This window comes from Odocoileus virginianus, chromosome 16 (assembly GCF_023699985.2).
Source record: "Odocoileus virginianus isolate 20LAN1187 ecotype Illinois chromosome 16, Ovbor_1.2, whole genome shotgun sequence".
Taxonomy (NCBI): Eukaryota; Metazoa; Chordata; class Mammalia; order Artiodactyla; family Cervidae; genus Odocoileus; species Odocoileus virginianus.
This window is the reverse complement of record NC_069689.1, coordinates 41435706-41458148: the sequence shown is the minus strand read 5'-3', so window position 1 is coordinate 41458148 and position 22443 is coordinate 41435706. Positions and strand designations below refer to the sequence as shown.

The following is a 22443-nucleotide window of genomic DNA, read 5'->3' as shown; positions in this document are numbered from 1 at the left end:
CCTATCTTAGTATCAACCTTTCAGGAAATTGCTGACTTTTATAAAAGGCAATAGATTTAAAACTAATTCCAGAAACATGCCAACTTGAGATCCAGGGTCTAGATTGAGATATTAACCTATACAAAGTCTTGACAACAGAAAAGAAAATCGTAAGCTTTGTGGAAAAAAAATACAGAAAAGCAGCATTTAGTTCTTGGAATGACCCGAGGAAGTCTATCAAGCAGCAAATGGATTTGAATTGCAGGTTTTGTTGGTTGACCACAAGTAGGAATGTGTAATCATCTTCCTCAATATTAGAAGTCTGAAGCACACAGTTCTTAAAGAAAAATCTACAACCTATGACCCTGGGAAAGCAAACATTCCTCAGGAACACAGTGGTGATACACAGGGCAGGGTGGACCGTGGTGTTTATCTGTCTGTTTCTTGGCCAAGGTGCTGGAGGTCTTCTAAAATGAGAACCAGAGGGTGCGGTCCGGTCATGCAGAACACGAGGTTCCTAGTCTGATATTAAGAACCACGGACAGCTCCGGGCTGCGCCAGAAAAGGCATTTTATCTTCCCATTCCTCGGAATGATAGTCCAGGGTCTCCATGTCTGATGCGGACTCTAGCTTCTGATAGTAAAGCAAGCCTGCTTATCTGGGCTTCTCTTTAACACTCATTTACGTGTATCTATGTGAGTAGGTAGGGAGTGCTCACATGGAATGTTCAGGGGGGTGAGAGTGAGAGAAATGGTTGAAGGAACCAATTTAAGAAAATGGTTTTATATTGCATAAATAATTAATCGGGCCGCCTTGCAACCGGCAGGATGGGTCAGGCGGGAAAACCCGTGGGTGGGGGCGGGAGCGGGGATCCCCGTATCGCCGTTAGACGTTCAGTGACTGCGGGGGAGAGCGGAGCCCACCCGTGTCAGGTCAGAGGCGCCGCGCCATGTGCTCTGGGCTCCCGGCCATCCTGCTGCCCATCTGGCTCTCCTGGACGCTGGGGACGAGAGGCTCGGAGCCCCGCAGGTGAGGCAGGGGCTTCCCTCCGGCCCGGCGTCCTGCCTCCCGCGCTGCAGCGCAGGTCTGCGGGCAGAGGCGTTCCGCAGCCGCCCCGGGCTCGGCCTGCACCGCCGCCGGGCGGGGGTCGCAGCCAAAGGGCCAGGCCGGGGAGCAGGCTGAGCGGGGGCGTCTCGGGAGGAGTGGAGAGCGTCTCCTTCGCCGTTGCTGCCCACGTCGCCTTCGCCGACCGTCCCCTTCTTCGCGGGTGGCTGGGGGCCCAGCGCGGCTGGCTGCGCGGCCCACCCCTGGCGCTGCCCGGCGCCGCGCGGTCGCGGCTGCAGCCCGCGCGCCGAGCAGGCAGAGCCCCGGGTCTCGCTCCGCAGTCACCGAGGCGGCGGGGACGCTGGGTGCCGGGGCCCCGCGGGCTCGGGAGCCGGGCCCGGCTGGGCGCGCAGCGCGGCGGCCCGCGCGCCCCGCCCCGGCCCTCGCCGCGCGCCCGCGCCCGCGCTCCTCCTCGCGCGCGCGCCTCCCCGGCCCTCCCCCTGCGCCCTCCTCCGCTCGGGGCCAGCGCGGCGGCGGCGGCGGCGGCGGCAGCAGGAGCAGCCCCGGCTGCGGGTCGCGACGGCGGCGGGGCGCCCCCTCCCCCGTGCCGGGGCGCGGCGGAGGGATGTGGGGCTTTGCGGGAGGAAGGTTTTTCGGCATCTTCTCGGCCCCGGTGTTGGTGGCGGTGGTGTGCTGCGCGCAGAGGTAGGGTCGCGGCTGGCTTGCCGGGAAGCGGGCCGGGCGGCTGGCAGGGTGCGCGGGTGTGCGCGCCGGGCACGGGCGGGCGAGCCGCCGCCTGACCCGGCTCTTTCTCCCCCACTCCACCCCTCCCGCAGCGTGAACGATCCCGGGAACATGTCCTTTGTGAAGGAGACGGTGGACAAGCTGCTGAAAGGCTACGACATTCGTCTGAGACCGGACTTCGGGGGTAAGTAGGCTGTGCGCGGCCGCTGCAGGCTGCGCGACCCCCCGCGCAGGGGCCTGGGCGGAGGAGGGAGGTCGGGGCCGCTGCCGCCGAGCTGCGGCCGTGCGGGGGGGGCTCGCCCGGCTCCCCCTCCTCGGCGGCTCCCGGGCCCCGGGGCCGCCGCAGCCCGTGCCCGAGCCTAGCTCACGGCCGTGTCGTGCACTTTCCGCAGGTCCCCCGGTCTGCGTGGGGATGAACATCGACATCGCCAGCATAGACATGGTTTCCGAAGTCAACATGGTGAGTGCCTGCCCTCCCCTGGCCCAAGCCCCTGCCCCGCCGCGCGGGCCCGCCGGCGGGCTCGGGACCGGGCTGGAGGCCTGCGCTGCCGGGCCGAGCTGGCCGGGCGGGTGACCCGAGCGGTCCTCGCCGCGCCGGCCTCCGCCTGCCCGCGCGCCTTGCTCCGCGCGCCTCTGCGCGCTGAGCAGTCGTCGGCTCGGAGCCTCGCGGAGGGCGCGCCTTCCTGCGGTGGGAAGGGGTCCGGGCTCACCGGAGCTGGGCACCCCCGCCGCCCGCGAGCTCCCGGCCCGTCCCGCCGTCGGCCCCCCGGTGCCCAGGCCGCCCGGGGTGGTCTCGCCTCCTTAGCAACAGGCGCCGGGGAGCGGGGGAGGAGAGCGCAGTTGCGGGGGAGCTTGTATTCTGGGTGAGAGGGGCTCAAGGGTTGCTTCCTCGGGGGAGGAGGTGCTGGCCTCTGGAGAGCGCGGAGGGCGGTGGTCGGCGTGTCCTGCGCTGTCTCGGGTCGGTTTCCTCAGAGTCCAGTGGCTTTTCCGAGGGAGGGCTCTAGACGCGGAACCCGGACCCGATCCTCCGGGCTCTGTCTGAGGTGCTGACCGTGCTGGAGGGTCTGGGCCGCCTGCGGGCCGTCTCTTCTGGGAGAGCGGAAAGCTCGGGAACCGAGTGTTACTTAGGGCTGTGTTAATGCGAGGAGATTCTGTGTTCTGACCTGTGGAAAGTGGAGGTCCCTGTCTGTCTAGAGGTGTGAAGTGGGTGTCACAGGCTGTTCCTCAGGAACCTTTAAGACAACACGGAATAAGGAGAAAAAGGACCCCTTTCATTTTTTGATTGAACTGAAATACCAGGGGTTTTGGAAACAGGTTTCATTTTCTGAGTGACACTTTAGAAATTGTGAGGATGAGAATTTGGAAAAAAATATTTTATTTTGGAAGAAATCATTTGGCAACTATTCTTTCTAAAATATAGCACCAAGAATATAATGAGGCATGAGATAGACTCCATGGATTTCTCAAGTCTGGTGGACATCAGAGTCACATGGGCAAACTTGTTTTGAATGCTTATTCCCAGGCTCTGATTCTGGTTCAGTGGTGTGAAGTGGAATCTTGGGGGTCTCTGTATTTAAAACTAGTGCTTCATATTTTTTTTTTTCAAGCAGATGTTTTATGGGCAGTTTTTTGAGAAACATTGTAATAACATAGAAATATGGATGTTTACCAATAAACTAAAATCATGACTTTAAATAGATGTTTAACAAGATATATTTAAAGGCATACACTAGTATGGATTTTGTAGGAAGAAATCTTTGACTGCACGAAACTACTGTTAATTAATTTTTTACTCTTAACCTAAAGGATTTAAAAAGTATTTTTCTTTCAATGTATATCATTAAGGACATTTATATTCAAATATGAATAATAAACAGATAAATAAATAAATTGTTAATAATAATGCATGAGGAAGAAACAGAGACTTTACATATATTACACTAAAAACATCACATTTATTTTACTTTTTAAAATTTTTGAAAAATCATTCTGTCAAAAGTATGTTTTATGACCTTAAGGAAACAAGTTAATATGTTCAAGATATACTCTGTAATCTGTGATTTCCTTAATTGGGAACTTCATATTCCATAGAGAAGAATAGAAGTTAATAGACTATTTAGGGGATTTTTATGTCAAAAATTATTATATTGGATGTCAAATAATGAAGAAAACATACTGATGTGGCACTTTAAGAACTCTGTACAGTGTTAAAACAGCCAGGGAATAGAGAATGTCTTGTTGCAGATCATTACACATTTCCTGTGAATGAAGTTTTAAACTTAGCTATCCAGTTGTTTAGACATCATGCTGATATTTAGCACCTTTAAAAACTTCATGCACTGTGAACTGAAATGTCCTAGTTTTCTCTGAACCCAATAATAGGAAGACAATAGGAAGACAATAATAGGAAGACAATAACAGGAAGACAAATAGGCCATTATATTGAATAATCTTTAAGTGCCTATACCAAAGCCAGTAATTATGCATAATGTACCATAGCATACTTGTATGGCTTTCGTTTTGCATTTTTATGATGTTAATTTTTGTGGTTCTCTCTACATAAGTTTATGGTAAAGAAAAACTGGGAATTGATGAAATTGGAAATTGAAGGCTATTGGACAGATGGACTGGCTGGCATCTGAAATATCTTCCACAAGTGGATTGGTAAAAACATCCACTAGAAAAATCTGATTTCCTATACCTCATGATCAGGATCACAGCTCATAGTCATAGCTGCTATATTTGATCTATTTTTTACTGAAGGAACTTCAAACTTATAGTAATAATTAAGTATCATTTTGGAGGTGACATTTTATAGGGAAAAAGAGAGTATGTGAGCATAAGATTAAACCCATGTTTTTAATCGCGTTACTTAAAAGCAATGCATTGTATTTGTGAGCTCCCTTAATGGCCTTACTAGTTACACAAAACTTAAGTGTTGTTAGGTTATGAAAAAAGAAAGGGGCATGCCCTAAGGGAGAGGGGGAAGGAAAGAGGGAGGGAAGGAGGCAGGAAGAGGGAGGGGAGAGGGAGAAACAGAGGACTTCTGACAGGAGAGGCTTCTGAGAGAGCTTATGAAGTGGCGCTTAAGTTGGGTGTGTGAGTAGGGGGAATAGAATTGTGACTGGCATAGACAGAGGAGGATATTCTGGGTTAGAGAAGAAATTGGCAAAGCTATGGATAGATAGATTAGCAGGACAGGAAATTGTGGAGGAGACACTCAAAAGATGAAATTGGAAAAGTAGGACAAACCCCTGTTCACCTAGGACCTTCTCTGCCTTGCCAAGCATTGCAGATGCTAATTAATTTTCAAGAATTAAGGAGCCTGTAAAGATTATTAAGCAGATGATTGACATGATTTAAGTTGTGGTTTAAGATGAGTATTGTGACAAAAATGTTAATTTAGATGGAGTGAGAATAGTAAAGTTAGCAAGAAAATTCAGGGTAAATGATCATGGAAGGTTCTTTGAAACTGTTCTCAAATTTTCATAGATATGCTTTTGAAAACATTTTTAGTGAAATAAAGATTCATTAATATCTGAAATAAGGATATATAGAGCATGTATATCTCAAGGTAGGACAGATGTGTTCTTGTTAGTGAACATTTTGAGGGTGAACATGAAGCAAATAGTTACTTTTCTTTTTAAACAGTTGTAAAGCAGTCTTTATCTACTGATGGTCATACAGGTAATGCCTCCAAAGAATGCCTCTGACCTCAAAGAATTAAATAAATAGATACATTATACATATACATGTATATATCATGATGTATTTTGGTGTTTTATATTAGCAATCAAAATGGATTTTAGTATTTTAATATTTAACATTGTTTTGCTGTAACATGTTTCACTGATAATGGAGATATTTTGTATTTCCATTTTTCTTAAGCTTCTAATTTTTCTTTTTGTGTACTTCTTTATTTAAAATTGACATATAGTTAGTTTGCAATCTTATTAGTTTCTAGTGTACAGCAAAGTGACTCAGTTATAAGCATATACATATATATACACACACAGATATTCTTTTTCAGATTCTTTTCCATTATAGGTTATTACAAGATATTGAATTTAGTTGCATGTTCTATATAATAGATCCTTATTGTTTACCTATTTTATATATAGGAGTGTGTGTGTTAATCCCGAACTCCTAATTTTCCACTTCTTACTTTTTTTAATTAGCTGACTTGACAGCAGTCAAACAAAAAATCATTTTCTTTTACATAACTTTCCTTGTTCTCTTAGCTCTTGTTAAAAGATTATGTTCAGATAATCTTTTAAAACTAAGCATGGTTAACTATTTGTTGAGATTTGGTTTACATATTTCTTTAAGTGAGATTGTACATATGAAAGTATACTGTCTACTGAAAATTTTTATATGCATGTGTTGTAATTCTGGTGTTAAAATTTTAGCACTGGTCCAAGTGTGAAATAAACCTGTTGAATAGATAGGTGGAGAGATAAGTGGACACAATTACTGAAAATATAGGATACGTAAGGGAATATTAAAATATAAAACTAGAGAAATTTAATTATATATATATTTTTTACTGACAGAGAGTGAAGTAGTTCTGGAACTCTTTAAAAATCGTTCAGATAATAAGAACAGTATTTTAAAGTAGTCATATGAGTTCTTTTTGAATTTGAATTACTAGAATAAGCCATTGTTTGATTTGTTAATTCAGAAGAAACTATACATTCTCAATTTCTTGAGATACTTAATTAAGTGTTAAAGTATTGAGGATATTGGGCTTCCTTGGTGGCTCAGTGGTTAAGAATCCACCTGCTAAGGCAGGAGACATGGGTTCGATCTCTGGGTTGATAAGATCCCCCTGAGAAGGAAATAGCAACCCACTCCAGTATTCTTGCCTGGGAAAATCCCATGGACAGAGGATCCTGGTGTGTCCATGGGGTCAAGAATCAGACGTGACTTAGCTACTAATCAACAAATATTGAGGATATAAAACTAGATTCAAACTCTAGTATTAAAAAGGCTAATGTTCTATGATTTAACTTTATTATTTTCTGCACTTAATTCATCTATTAAAATTGAAGTGAAAGTTGATTAGTTGTGTCCGACTCTTTGCAACCCCATGGACTATATAGTTCATGAAAATGTAACTATAGAATTATTTTTTTTATTTCATGCATATAAATACTAAACTGTTATCTTTTTTTAGTTGTGAGTTCCTTTTAGGTGACATATAATCTGCTGTGTTTAGTTATTATGAGAGGTATATTTGTCCCTTATGCTTGTTGTATTGTATTCCTTCCTCATTGATTGCATTTTCCTCTTCAAAATCAACGTATTTTTTGGTGTCTCAGTGTAAAATGAGTATGGTTCGTAAGAGCATGGTTTTGGAACACCCCAGCAAGCAGCTTTTGTGCTGCATTATTGTGAAATAGGTGCCCTTTACTTACGTGCACAACACATAAGCATTTACTCTCACTGTCTTTCCTGTTTTCCGAAGAGTGGGAAAAGGAGAAGGTCACCTTGGTTTGAGTGAGCTGGGATCAGCTGGAGAATTCAGCTTTTAGGCATTTTTGATCAAGTTTATGTTAATCAGCTCCCCTTCCTGTGCCGCAGAGTCTAGAGTTGCTCTGCCCGTGGGGCACCCAGTGTCCAGCACCTGGCTGGGTCCTCAGGCGGAGAGGCTGAGTCCCAGGGGTCCCACTGTGCTGCAAAGAGCCTGATGGGGTTGGGAGTTTCAGCTTCTGTTTCTGGACTGATGGGAGCCTCTAGCCGTGGGCAAGCCCCTTAATACTCAGTAACTCAGTCTCTGGCTTCTCAGATGCCTGTGGCACAAAGATGCCTGGCTGATAGCACGAAGGGCTTAGCTCTACACAGAAAACTGAGGTGAAGGTACCCATACGATCACAGTCAGACACACACGTATTAGGAAACTGCTCCTTTCTGATTTCTTCTGGAGAGGCTCTGGCTTGTTGTTCAGAGTTAGCATATGAATTGTTACTCGCATTTGAATTGTTACTAGCATTTTAAATGTTGGAAATGTGCTAATGCTCTTATTACCACTTAAGCTGAGGGGTGACTCAGCAGAAAGGCGGAAGTGTTTCTCTGACCCAATTGGGTTTGAAAAACCTCTTACATGAAAGGCACTCCAGGGGTAAGGTCCAGTGAGTGTGTTGGCATTTGGTTCCAGGTTTCTGCATTTAGGAGGTAAAACTGTTTGCTGAGGACGTTACTTTTTGCTGGAAGTATGTTTCATGCCTAAATTATGATTAAACATCAATGCTGGGGCACTGATAAGGTAGCATATAATGAACTTAAGAGATGGATGAGAATAATGCTTACATAATATGCTCTTTATGAAAGGAGGTTTCTGTTTAACATTAGAAAGAATGATACGGGAGGCAAAGAGGATGCTTTTTGTCTTTCCCCTCAGGGAGGTTGTAAAGCTTATGTTGCTACATCTCTTAAAAATGAATCTTCCACACATTGCCTTGTTGTGAGCAACCTCTTCCTGGAGCCTTTGCCAGGCTCAGTAGATCCTATGCTGTGTTGCACATAGAAGTAAGTACTTGGTTTGAATTAATGGCACAAATCTGCTTATATATTAAAAACGTTATAATTTTTGCCAATAAAGCAGTATGAGTTCAACATCTGATTTTGTAAAGTCTGTTATCTGTAAGAGCTCTTCTTTCTTTCCATTTGTAGCAGAACCTTTCTTTCTCCTGTGGGTTCTGTATCGTGACACTCTGGTGGTTGTTCAGTTGCTGAGTCGTGACCGACTTTTTGATCTCATGGACTGCAGCACGCCAGGTTCCTCTGTCCTCCATATCTCCTGAAGTATCATATCATATATACTGTCATCATGCTAGAAGCCTACTGAGCATTTGGTTTAAATAAATCAAGCCTGTTGACCATTGGGAATCTTTAAACTTTTCTCGTGATGCATATTGAGGTATAACTTAGGGAGATGACAGCTAACAACAGCTTTATGGCATTTTGCAGTTGATGAAATGTTTCAGATATTTTGCATATTTGATCATCAAACCTGATGTTCAGCTTAGTGAAGTTTTTCTTACAGGTAGATGTTACTCTCATCTCCGTTGTTCAGGTGAAAAAATAGCCTTAGGAACAGCACTGATTTACTGTTGATACAAAGCTGGGACTTGATCTTGTTTCTTTCTACCTCATTGTGCTACAGAGCAATTAAAAAATGCTTTCTTAGGGCCTTAAAAGGTTTAACCTTTTTCCATGACCTTCATTGCCATCTAAAGTGGATCTTCCAGTTTACTTTTCTGTGCTCTTAGTCTTTCCTTTTATCGCTATCAAGTGATGATTACTATCAAGTGATCGCTATTAAGTAAGTATGATTCTGGTGTGCTTGTTTGTTTAGATGCTTTCTTCCCCTTTTTTCTCCCCCTTGAGACTGTAAACCTCATGAGGCAGATCTGTGTGTCTAAGAACTCCCTTTCATAGTGCAAAACCAAAATCTAATAGTTGCTATATAAATAGATACTAGTGTCTATTAGATATTGGTTGAAAGAAACATCTATGAATGAAGAATGAATGAATGAATAAATATAAAATTCATGAACAAATAGGTGGCTTTCCAATGAAATATTTTTATCCCAGAATTTGGGCTCATGACCAAGAAGAACCTTTTACAGTCTAAATGTGATATATATAGTTTTTATTTTAGGGGACTTAATTTAATCAGAATTTGTATAATTGTACACAGTATAGTGGTAGTGCTAGTGGTAAAGAGCCCGCCTGCCAATGCGGGAGAAGTAAGAGATGTGGGTTGGATCCCTGGGTCAAGAAGAGCCCCTGGAGGAGGGCATGGCAACCCACTCCAGTGTTCTTACCTGGAGAATCCCTTGGACAGAGGAGCCTGGTGGGCTGCAGTCCATGGGTCCCAAAGAGTCGGACACAGCTGGAGAGACTTAGCATGCAGGCAAAGTACCTTCAGCTGTCATGTATTTTATAGCATTTGTCCCCTTCCCTGGAGAGCTTTTACACTGATTTCAGTGTGGAAGGGAGGAAGTCACGGTGGTGGTACTGTGATGTGTACAGCCTGTGTAAGGATTAGTGGAGGTATTTCAAACACTAGTCACTGGTGCCTTTGTTACGCTCAAAGTTTTGTCTCTAATTGGAAGTATATGCGGCTTGAGCTTTCCTACATGATAGGGAAGTTTTGGTGGTTCTTCTTAATACAGAGATTCATTAAGCTCTGCATTCCCTCTGATGCCTGTTCAGCAGTGCAGTGTAGCTGTAGTGGTTTTCATTTGTTTGCTAGCTTTTCAGCACAGTTTACTTCTGGGCCATTTATGGCAGACATTAGGAAGACTCTCTAGCGGCAAAATTTGGAAGACTAGGACTGAAATAGGTTTTATCTCTTGGCAATTTGTTCAGTCCTGTCAATTCAAGAGGGCTCACAATGGAGAGCTTGCCTCCGATCTCTGTGGAGGGAGATGTAGAATTCTCTTATTCCTTGGTTACCAGGAGACTATATTAAGAAATAGAAGCCATTTGTAAGTGTTAACTCATGTATCCTTTTTGCATTTTTACACAGAAGCATTGATATAATTAACAAAAACCCTAGCATGCATGGAACTAACATTTCAGATGAATAGGAGTAAGATTAAAATATGAGAATGTCATAGCTCTTTAAAAGTTCTAATTTGTGCTTTTCCAATCAGTCTGAGAGAAGGTATGGATTCTATTGAATCCATTTTATTACATCATCATATTTTACTTAAGTTCTATAATGAAAGAATTCCTTTTATCTAAAATATTTACTGAATCATGCTATGATTCATGACATGAATACATTTGTTTTATTTTGAGTTGACTTTAAAGAATAGCAAAATCTACTGGTTTAAAGCTACATGACTCTGATTGTGTTTGATACATATATATGAAGTGTTAGCTACTTAGATCAATATCACATCACTCTTCTCTTAAAATTTAATTTTTTTATTAGACTTTACAACTGTTAACTTTAATGGGTAGAAGGAACAAGTTTTCTGGGTCACGCATCATTACAAGTTGTGTGTGTGAATCTGTGAATCTTTGCAAACCAAAAATTCTTTTAAAAGAGACAACAATATGATAATTCATTGTAATATCATTGAATTTTTTTTTCCCAATCATGACTCTAAAAATCCATCTGAGAGAGAAGTCTGTATATCGGGTTGAAAGACTAGACTAGTTACCAGGGACAGTGCCTGTTATGTAGAATACGCTTGGTGAATACTTGTTAAGTGCATCTGTGTAACACATGACCCTTGTGGTAAAACTGTATCTTCTGTTTGTTTCATGGAGAGATTCCCTTTTCCGGGTGTTTGTCAAGCATGCAGAGGGCTTCCCAGGTAGCGCAGTGGTAAAGAATCTGCCTGCCAGTGCAGAAGATTCAACACACACTAGTTCGATCCTTGGGTCAGGAAGATCCCTTGGAGAAGGAAATGACAACCCATTCAAGTATTCTTATCGGGAAAATCCATGGACAGAGTCGCCTGGTGGGTTCGGGGTTGCAAAGATTTGGACACAACTGAGTGTGCACAAGCATGTGAAATTAACCATAGTTTTACACATATGAATTACTGTGAACTTGTCACAGAAAAGACATCCAAATTACAGAAAGCGGTGCCATTCCTATGGTCTAGATTAGTGGTTCCAAAGATGTAGACCAAGACGCTTTCTGTGGTGTTGGAATGTTTGCAGGAGCTGACACAAATTCACGCCCACCCAGCAAAATTTCTTACCATTGTTGTATGCCATGTTTTGCCTTTCCAAAGCAGTGTGCATACTTGAAAGAGATTGGGAGTAACTGAATGTATGAAGAGCAGGATTGATTGTGCTATATTCCTTCTTGTGCTGTTAAACATTCTGCAGATATTTCTCACCCTCTGTGTGAAGATGTAGTTGATTGTGCCGTTGAATGAGTTTTCCTTTCTGAATTTTCCTTTGTTTTGGCCCTGTGCACCAAAACTCCCTATGAGAATGTAGTTTCTTGTGATATGGGCTAAAACAATGCTTGCTCAAGAGAACACATGTGTACCTATGGCTGATTCATGTCAATGTACAGCAAAAACCATCACAATATTGTAAAGTAATTATCCTCCAATTAAATAATTAATTAAGAAAAGAACATTGTTATATAGAATGTTCATGTATGCCCCATAATCAGTGTTTCTGCTTAAATAATATTGGAAATTATGTTGGAGATGTAAAACAGGTTTCTTTACTGCAGGAATTGTCAAGCCCTTTAATATGTCAATGATTTTGTAAATCTGCATGAGGGGGGTGAAGAGTTCAGTACTTAAAATACATGTTTAGGGATTTTTTCCTTTGTGAGGGGATGGTGGACCTTATTAATACTTCATGAAGTTTTCTGTAGAACACAGTTGAGGAAATGTGGGTGTAACCCATGGAATTTAGAATAATTTTTAATATAGCCAGTCCCCAGGAATGTTAACTGAGAAAATTATTGCATTAATAAAGCCTCTTTTTGTGACCTTGTCCAAACAGCAGAGAAGGCACAATTTTGATAAAAAAATTCTACTAATGCATATGAGAATGGGTAATATTTTATGAAAATGAACATTAAACATCTCTTATAATTAGATTGATAAAAAACAGAGATTTTCTTCTATAATAATACTGTCTGTCATACTGAAGGAAGATCTGTTTCAAGCCTCCTTGTTTTCTTGTATTATAAGAGCAAATGATACAGAAACAGAGGTGGTTGTGTTGAGCAAGTATATTAGTCACCCAGTCGTGTCCAGCTGTTTGTGACCCCATGGACTGTAGCCCACCAGACTCCTCTGCCCGTGGGATTCTCCAGGCGAGAATACTGGAGTGGACAGCCACTCCCTGCTCCAGGGGATCTTCATGACCCAGGGGTTGAACCCAGGTCTCCTGCACTGCAGGTGGATTCTTTACCGTTTGCAAAAAAGACTCTTGGGCCAACAACAGTAGGTTAATTTTGAGACAAAATATGTCTCCTTGAGGCTGATGGGCTTGACAGGTGCTTTCTTGGAAGGCTAGAGATTCCTTCTTGGGGCTATGGCAGGGAGAACAGGCAGGGCTGTGATTCTCACGCTAGGGAGAGTTGACATGTATCTTTGAATATATGATACTGTGTAAACATTTATTATAGTCTGTAATATATATTGTGTATAATGAAATTATGTAGTATACTGTATATAATTTATGTTATTCATTTATATGAAAAATAAGGTTTTCTTTGGTCGAAAGGTTCTGGTGATAAATATTTAACATCCCCTTGAGTAAGACATGTTTAAAATTCCCTGTATGACTAATTCTCTGTACTTCCATGAAGAGTTTGTCCATCTTCATGAATAATCAGTGACAGTAGCCCAGAAGGCAAATGCATCTTCTGGACTGTTCCAGAACCAGAGGAATAAAAGAGGGCAATATTCCTTTGCAGCACTGTGGAGGCCGCACTGGGGATCTGGGCTTGGCGGGGGTAAGGGGCGAGGAAACCAAAGTAGATTCAGAAAGGCAAAGAGATGCAAAAGTGTTAATTGATTGCAAGCGTCCTGAGTTTCATTTGTTTGCTTGTTTGTTGCTGGCATTTAGAATCACAGGGAACTGTGAATTTTAATTGTCTGGGTAATTTCCTCAATACTCCTGGCTATTTTACCTTTAGAGGCTGTGGGGATCTAACTTGCAAAATTGCCCTGGGCAATGAAAAAGAGTTAGTTGTTAGAATTCTCAGATTCTAGAAGGGTTTCTGTTAATTTTGGTAAGTCATTAGACTCAATTGTTTTCAAGCTGATCATTTTTTTCTAAAGTATGTTAAAATAGATTCTTCTAGCCCTGATTTCTGAGTCTGTGAACAGTTGAAAACGTGAGACTTTGATTTGCCTTACAGAGACCACAGCTTCTTGTCATTTGATACTGCATGTGGTTTAACTGGGTATCCAAGTGGTGGTCATCTGGCAGCTTGCAGCCATGCAGTCAAAGTGTAGCCCATTTTCCCCAGGTCACCTGTGCTGTGCACTGCGAGCCTGGGGTGTGTCGTCCATAAACAGTAGGATTTACAGTCTGCACTCAGGCTCATTAAGTTTTGGGTTTCAGACGTGCTTATGTTCACTATTTGGGTTGAATTTGTAGTTACTAATTTATAAGTGAAAACTGTAGCTGGCTGTCAAAATGCTTTTTGCATGCATGCTCAGTCATTGAGGGGCTTCCCTTGTGGCTCAGCTGGTGGAGAATCCACCTGCAATTCAGGAGACCTGGGTTTCATCCCTGGGTTGGGAAGATCCCCTGCAGGAGGGAAAGGCTACCCACTCTGGCCTGGAGAATTCCATGGACTGTATAATCCATGGGGTCACAATGAGTCTGACACGACTGAGCGCCTTTCACTTTCACTTCAGTTGCTGGGTCCCATCCCACGTCTTTGACTGCCAGGATCCTCTGTCCATGGGATTTTCCAGGCAAGTCATACTGAAGTGGGTAGCCACTCCCTTTCCCAGGGGATCTTCCTACCCAGGGCTCAACCCATGTCTCCTGCTTGGCAGGTGGATTCTTTACCACTGAGCCACCTGGGAAGCCCCTTAAAATGCTTCAGTTGTATCCAAAGAATGACCTTTCCATTATCACCTAAGAAAAATAACTCAATATGGAGATATCACTTAGTGCTAAAGTAAAAGTAAAGTAAAGTAAGTTTCTTCAGTCATGTCCAACTCTTTGTGACCCTATGGACCTGTAGCCAGCCAGGCTCCTCTGTCCATGGGATTCTCCAGGCAAGAATACTGGGGTGGGTTCCAATTCCCTTCTCCAGGGGATCTTCCTGATCCAGGGATTGAACCTGCATCTCCAGCTTTGGCAGGCAGATTCTTTACCGCTGAGCCACCAGGGGAGCCTCTTGATTCCTTGCCTCACATAAAACAAAATTATTTATACATAAAATCCGAGCAAGAAAACCTGTGTGGATATAGGGACAAAGACTTGAGCTTACCTGAACTACAGATTGCAAAATGAGATGTATAAAACTGTTTAATTTTGTTATGAAAGAGTATAAATGTGGACATGCCAATTATTATGTAACCAGGAAATTACCTATTTAGATTATATAGATCAAAATGTATAGTGTGACTCAAAGTTGGACATAATCAATAACCAAAAAAATTAGTAATTTTCAGTGTTTAATTCATATTTGTTTACCGTAGGTGGAATCCTGCTGATAACGGATTGTAGGACCTGGTTGGTAGGTGGTTTAGTTGCTAAGGTGTGTCCGACCTTTGCAACACCATGGACTGTAGCCTGCAAGGCTCCTCTGTCCATGGGATTCTCTAGGCAAGAACACTGGAGTGGGTTACCATTTTCTTCTCCAAGTATCTGGTTAGAAGAAATTATAGCACAGTAAAGATAGTAAGAAACTGATTTTCTAACTTAGCACTTTGAAATTGTTTATCTACAGTGGTAGCCCCGCACATAGATGTTTCTCAGAGTTTTGTTTTTCTTCTCTTTCTCTCCCAGAATAAGAGGGGTATGGCAGCTAGTCTGGACTAGCAAAGGTCAGGCATTAAAAGGGGAGACGCTGTTCTAAATGCAACTGCACCTTGGGTAGCACCAGCTCTGAGGACCAGCAGGTGGCGCAGGTCCCGGACCTCAGCTGGTTTGCTGAGATTAGGGGTCAAACAAGGGGCTTGATACTCTTCCTTGTCTCTTGGCTGCCAACCTGCATGGTATCTCCCTGATGAGGTAAGAAATGGGGATCTTACCTTCTGTTTTTCTCTCTATTTATCTTTCTGGAATTTTTGAATGAAAAATTTCTATACTCCAAGCAACAAATGAGCTCAGTAATTTCTCTCCTGTTATCTTTCTGTTTTTAAAACCATTAAGGACAGTCCTCTTTATTTCCTCCAGCTTAATTCAGAGAAAAGTGGAATGAAATTTGTTAAACAAAGGCTGACAGGAAAGCAAGCACCTACTAATTGTCATCCAATTTCCTGATATTCCAAGCTTTGCCCAAGATTATGCAATAATGTGCAAATAGAAACTCAGAATTGGCTCATGCTACAGTATTAATAGATACTGTCAGTTACCCAGAGGAAGGACTCACATCAGTTTCACATGTTACTCAACTATATTCTGTGTCAGGTAAGTGTGAGTACTTCTAGATCACACCTCTGTAGAGATTTATGAGACTATCTACATTATAATGGAAATGGTGAGAACAGTAATCATGACAAAACCCTAAAATATAAGAGAAATGTGCTAGAATTCTAGCACACTGACTATTGAACCTGTTAGGATGGTAGAAAAGGAAAGTGTCAGGGACCCAATTTTGTATGTACAGCAGAACAATATTTTTGATGCTTCAGCAAGAAGTGCTATATCTAATTGACACTTACTCTAATAGGTTAGTCCAGAATTCAGTTCAATTCAGTTGCTTAGTCATGTCCAGCTCTTTGCGACCCCACGGCTCTTTGCAACCCCACGGAGTGCAGGGCGCCAGCCCTCCCTGTCCATCACCAACTCCTGGAGTTTGCTCAAACTCACGTCCATGCAGTCGGTGATGCCATCCAACCATCTCATCCTCTGTTGTCCCCTTCTCCTCCCGCCTTCAATCTTTCGCAGCATCAGGTGGCCAGAGTATTGGAGCTTCAGCTTCAGCATCAGTCCTTCCAATGAATATTTAGGACTGATTTCCTCTAGGATTGACTGGTTTGATCTCCTTGCAGTTCAAGGGATTCTCAAGAATCTTCTCCAACACCACAGTTCAAAATCAATTCTTTGACACTCAGCTTTCTTTACAGTCTGACTCTTACACCCATACATGACTACTGGATAAACCAGTCCAGAATTAGCTGTATTATATAAATTTTTAAAGTTCTAGGCTTGTCAAAGCGTCTTGTATTTGTAAGTTAACTATGGAACTAACTGGGGAGAATGCAGTGAATGTTTCTTTTTTTTTAATTCTCAAAATAATTGATATCACTTAATAATTCCTCTTGTATTGTGTTTTATGACTTTTTGGTCCACCTGTGCTGTGCTGATGAGCGTATTCTTGCGTGGTCACCTTCACTGGAGATACTTCAGGTTTAAGAGGGGCCTTAATTAGTGTGCAGCTGCCCTCATCCACCAAAGAAACCCTCAGCAGCACAGATCCCAATGACAGTAGTCTGGGCTTTTCCACGTGTCTCCAGTTTAGCGTGGCTGTTCAGTGTTGCCTCTGTCATTTCAGACGTGAAGCTCTGGCAGGCTGTCACTGCCAGTGAAGTAGTGCAGAAACTCGGGAAGAGAGGGTGCTTGCCTGGAGCCCAGGAGTGAGTCAGACAGTACTCGTCAGCCTGTGCCAGATGTGGGGGGTTGGTGACGGTGAAGGTGGGGAAGGAAAAGAGGAGACGCTGAGAGTGTTCTGAAAAGCAGTTTGGAGGAGAGTGAATAGAACTAGACGGCATGGAAAAGACATAAGGCAGCTACAGATGGGATTGAAATGGTAAAAGTGTGACAAGAAACTGGATGTTTTTTTTTCTTGAACTACTCAAGATACTGGGATATTTGGCCATATGTAATTAAAAAGCAGATACATGCCAGTTCATACTGTGCAAAATTAAATTGTTTACTTCTGTTCTTCTTATATTTTCCTTTGAAAAAAAGTGGAACCACTGGGAGTGTTTGCGTCCGTGAAGTGGAGCCCATCCTCCTCCTCGGGCAGCCACCTACAGTACAGAGTCACTAAGAGGTTTTACAACCTGAGCAGAGAGAGTGCTGAAACCCCAGGTGTTACCAGAGCTGCAGGCCTTCACAGATACTTTGCTGAGCGTTCTTTTTAGGTGTGACAGGTAGGAAGGTGAAGCTTTAAGTGAGAAGGAAGGCAGAAATCCTCCCTTATCCAGCTGTGAACTTTGTAAATGATCACAACACCCATGGAGTTTTCAGTATAACATGTGACTTTGTGTTAGCATGCCATGTTCTTAACATTGGGTGCAGGAATGTTCTCTGACTTTATATTGTGAAAAGAAGGCTGGGGATGGCAGTCTGCCTGCCTGTTGAGAATTTAGGTACTCACTGCACCTTCACTGCTTTCACAAAATAGTGTCGATTGTTTTCCAAAATTAAAAAAAAAAATTGTCCACTAAGAAAATTAAGAACAGATAGAAAAATACATTTGGATGTATTTCTTTTGTCTTTTTTTTTCATGCACATGTAATATGAATGTGTATTTTACATACTGTATGGATAAGTTTTTATCATTCTTTTGGATGTAACTTTATGTTACAGACACTTCCATGCTACTGAACATATTTCACAGATATTTTAAGACCTATATGGTATTTTCTTGCATGACTGAATAATATAATTAATATTATCCTATAAGTTTAGTTACTTGTTCTGATACACTAAATAGTGTTTTGATGAATTTCCTTGTGTGTAAATTATTATGCATATTTTCCTTGAGAAATATTTTAGTAAGGAGGATTACTGAGTCAAATAGTATAAGTATTTTTAAGGTGTTTGATATACGTAACCAAGTAGCTTTAAAGAAATGATCTCTTGGTTTTGGATCCACTGATTTGCTTGAACACTGTTTTATATCTAATATCTTAGAATAAGTGTATCTTTTGGTTAAGGGAAAGAGAACAATAGCTCACAAAATTGAGTTAAAGCCCAAAACTATTCTTAACTTTACTATGACTCCAACACAGTCTCATCTAACAAGAAAAATATATCAGTAATTTGGCATTATATAAAAACTGACTTTATCTTAATTTTATATTTGGTATTCTAATCACAACTTCAGGTCACTGTTTTGAATGAAAGAGTATAAATTCTAGTTCCCCAAATAACTTTTATATTTGAGTACTAGAATTTTATCAGAAATCAAGCCTAAGACACTGTAAAAAAGTTATTTTCAGGGACTTTGAGGTCACAGTTGACCATTTTTGTATCAGTTCAGTCGCTCAGTCATGTCTGACCCTTTGTGACCCCATGGACTGCGGTACGCCAGACTTCCCTGTCCATCATCAACTCCCAGAGCTTGCTAAAACTCATGTCCATTGAGTCGGTGATGCCATCCAAGCATCTTATCCTCTGTCGTCCCCTTCCTCTCCTGCCTTCAATCTTTCACTGCATCAGGGTCTTTTCCAGTGAGTCAGTTCTTCATATCAGGTGGCCAAAGTATTGGGAGTTTCAGCATCAATCCTTCCAATGAATATTCAGGACTGATTTCCTTTGGGATTGACTGGTTGGATCTACTTGCAATCAAGAGTCTTCTCCAACACCACAGTCCAAAAGCATCAATTCTTCGGCGCTCAGCTTTCTTTATAGTCCAACTCTCACATCCATACATGACTACTGGAAAAACCAAAGCTTTGACTAGACTACTTTGTTGGCAAAGTAATGTCTCTGCTTTTTAATATGCTGTCTGGATTGGTCATAGTTTTTCTTCCAAAGAGCAAGTGTTTTTTAATTTCATGGCTGCAGTCACCATCTGCAGTGATTTTGGAGCCCAAAAAAGTAAAGTGTCTCCCTGTTTCCATTGTTTCCCCGTCTATTTGCCATGAAGTGATGGGACCAGATGCCATGATATTAGTTTTCTTAATGTTGAGATCTAAGCCAACTTTTTCACTCTCCTCTTTCACTTTCATCAAGAGACTCTTTTGTTCTTCTTTGCTTTCTGCCCTAAGGGTGGTGTCATTTGAGTATCTGAGGTTATTAATATTTCTCCTGGCAGTCTTGATTCCAGCTTGTGCTTCATCCATCCATTTCTCATGGTGTACTCTGCATATCAGTTAAATAAGCAGAGTGACAATATACAGTCTTGAGGTACTTCTTTCCCAATTTGGAACCAGTCTGTTGTTTCATGTCCAATTCCATGTCATGTCTGCTGCCTCTTGACCCACATACAGGTTTTTTCAAGAGTCAGGCAGGTGTTCTGGTATTCCCATCTCTTGAAGAATTTTCCACAGTTTGTTGTGATCTACACAGTCAAAGGCTTTGGCACAATCAATAAAGCAGAGGTAGATATTTTCCTGGAACTCTTTTGCTTCTTCAGTGGTCCACCAGATGTTGGCAATTTGATCTATCGTTTCCCTACCTTTTCTAAATCCAGCTTGAATTTTTGGAAGTTCACAATTCATGTACTATTGAAGCCTGGTTTGGAGAATTTTGAGCATTAATTTGCTAGCGTGTGAGATGAGTGCAATTGTGTGGTAGTTTGAACAATCTTTGGCATTGCTTTTTTATGGGATTGGAATGAAAACTGACTTTTTCCAGTCTGTGGCCATTGCTGAGTTTTCCAAATTTGCTGGCATACTGAGTGCAGCACTTTAACAGTTTAACACTTTAAATCTTTGAGGATTTGAAGTAGCTCAACTGGAATTCCATCACCTCCACAAACTTTGTTAGTAGTGATCCTTCCTAAGGCCCAGTTGACTTTGGACTACAGGATGTCTGTTCTAGATGAGTGATAACACCATCATGGTTATCTGGGTCATGATCTTTTTTGTACAATTCTTCTGTGTATTCTTGCTACCTCTTCTTAATATCTTCTGCTTCTGTTAGGTCCATACCATTTCTGTTCATTTTTGTGCCCATCTTTGCATGAAATATTCCTTTGGTATCTCTAATTTTCTTGAAGTGATCTCTAGTCTTTCCCACTCTTGTTTTCCTCTATTTCTTTGCATTGATCACTGAGGAAGGCTTTCTTATTTCTCCTTGCTGTTCTTTGGAACTCTGCATTCAAATGGGTATATCTTTCCTTTTCTCCTTTGCCTTTCACTTCTCTTCTTTTCTCAGCTATTTGTAAGGCCTCCTCAGGCAACCATTTGCCTTTTTGCATTTTTTGGGGGGAGGGATGGTCTTGATCACTGCCTCCTGTACAATATCTTGAACCTCCGTCCATAGTTCTTCAGGTTCTCTGTATATCAGATCTAATTCCTTGAATCTATTTGTCACTTCCACTGTATAATCATAAGGGATTTGATTTAGGTCATGCCTGAATGGTCTAGTGGTTTTCCCTACTTTCTTCAAGTCAGAAATTTGCACTAAAGAGTTCATGATCTGAGCCACAATCAACTCCTGGTCTTGTTTTTGCTGATTGTATAAAGCTTCTGTATCTTTGGCTGCAAAGAATATAATCAATCTGATTTCGGTATTGACCATCTGGCGATGTCCATGTGTAGAGTTTTCTCTTGTGTTGTTGGAAGAGGGTGTTTTAATGACCAGTGCATTCTCTTGGAAGAACTCTGTTAGTCTTTGACTTGCTTCATTTTGTACTCCAAGGCCGAATTTGCCTGTTCCTCCAGATATCTCTGAACTTCCTACTTTTGCATTCCAGTCCCCTATAATGAAAAGGACATCTTTTTTGTATTTTAGTTCTAGAAGTTCTTATAGGTCTTTATAGAACTGTTCAACTTCAGCTTCTTCAGCATTACTGGTCCGGCCATAGACTAGGATTACTGTGATATTGAATGGTTTGCCTTGGAAATAAACAGAACTCATTCTTTTGTTTTGAGATTTCACCCAAGTCCTGCATTTTGGAGTCTTTTTTTGACTCTGAGGGCTACTCCATTTCTTCTAAGGGATTCTTATCCACAATAGTAGATATAATGGTCATCTGAATTAAATTCGCCTGTTCCATTGCATTTTAGTTCACTGATTCCTAAAATGTCTCTGTTTACTTTTGCCATCTCCTGTTTGACCACTTCCAATTTACTTTGATTCATCAACCTAACATTCCAGGTTCCTGTGCTACATTGTTCTTTATAGCATCGGACTTTGCTTGTTTACATCGGACTTGACCTCCATTTTTATATGGAGGCCCAGATTTTACCAGTACATTTCAAATGCAGTGTAGCCGCATATTTAATCTCTGTGACTGAGGAGACCTTTGATTCTTTTGATGTTTGAGTGTGTGGGGCCACTGGCTGTGTAAGTGAGGCAAGTCCTGGGTCCTGGTGCGCGCCGGGCCTCGTGTGTCAGGAGTGCAGTGAGGCTGACATGAAGGGTGCATCTGGTAAACTCGAGGTTTTGTTTGATGAAGTATTAACTTACTTTGCCTACTTGAGTATTATTTCAGGTGACTGTTTTCTGTAGTTAATGAGGAGAAAATCAGGAGAAAATAATTTCATTTGATCCAAAATTTGGTCTGCTGATGCAGAGAAAAAAAATTAAGTGATGGTTAACATTTAATTGGAAGGTAGTTTAAGTCTAAATTATTTTGGATTTTTCCATATCATTTATGAGATGAATGGGTAACCATTTTCCTCACTACCCTAATTTTGAATTCTGCTGTCATGCTCGGAAATAGCATCTCAGTGAAAACTGTTCAGGAACACTACCATATTTTATAAAAATTTTCACCTACCCCTGAGCTTTATTTTTTTAATCTTTTCTTTTTTAAAGGGAGGTGGGAGGGGGGACTGGGATGGGGAATACATGTAAATCCATGGCTAATTCATATCAATGTATAACAAAAACTACTGTAATGATGTAAAGTAATTAGCCTCCAACTAATAAAAATTAAAAAAAAAAAAAAGAAAAAAACATTAAGATCACACTTTTGCCATCTGCTTTAGAGAAGACTCATTTCGCTGTCACTTGTCCTTCCCAGTCTCCTGCCTGTCAACAGTTTAGTTTCATTCATCCTGTCCTTAAGCACTGGTTCTACCTTTGCCTTCTAGATGCCAAAGAAATCTATTTGAAGTTTCTCCAAGCCCTTTCACATCATGG

At 42.0% G+C, this 22443-nt stretch overlaps 1 protein-coding gene across 2 annotated transcripts in view; it reads left to right on the top strand.

The window, feature by feature from the left end:
* The first annotated feature begins 854 nt into the window (after positions 1 to 854).
* The window catches only part of GABRB3 (gamma-aminobutyric acid type A receptor subunit beta3), a 279655-nt gene continuing 258066 nt past the window's right edge, over positions 855 to 22443 (top strand). Inside the window, exons 1-3 of one of the 2 annotated variants that reach the window (XM_070478115.1) lie at positions 855 to 1008; positions 1860 to 1951; positions 2160 to 2227. In XM_070478115.1, coding sequence (XP_070334216.1) covers positions 929 to 1008; positions 1860 to 1951; positions 2160 to 2227 — 240 coding nt within the window. In that variant the 5' untranslated portion in view covers positions 855 to 928. Of the gene's footprint in view, positions 1009 to 1514; positions 1729 to 1859; positions 1952 to 2159; positions 2228 to 22443 lie in introns of those variants that run through there. The other variant, XM_070478114.1, reaches the window with a different exon arrangement.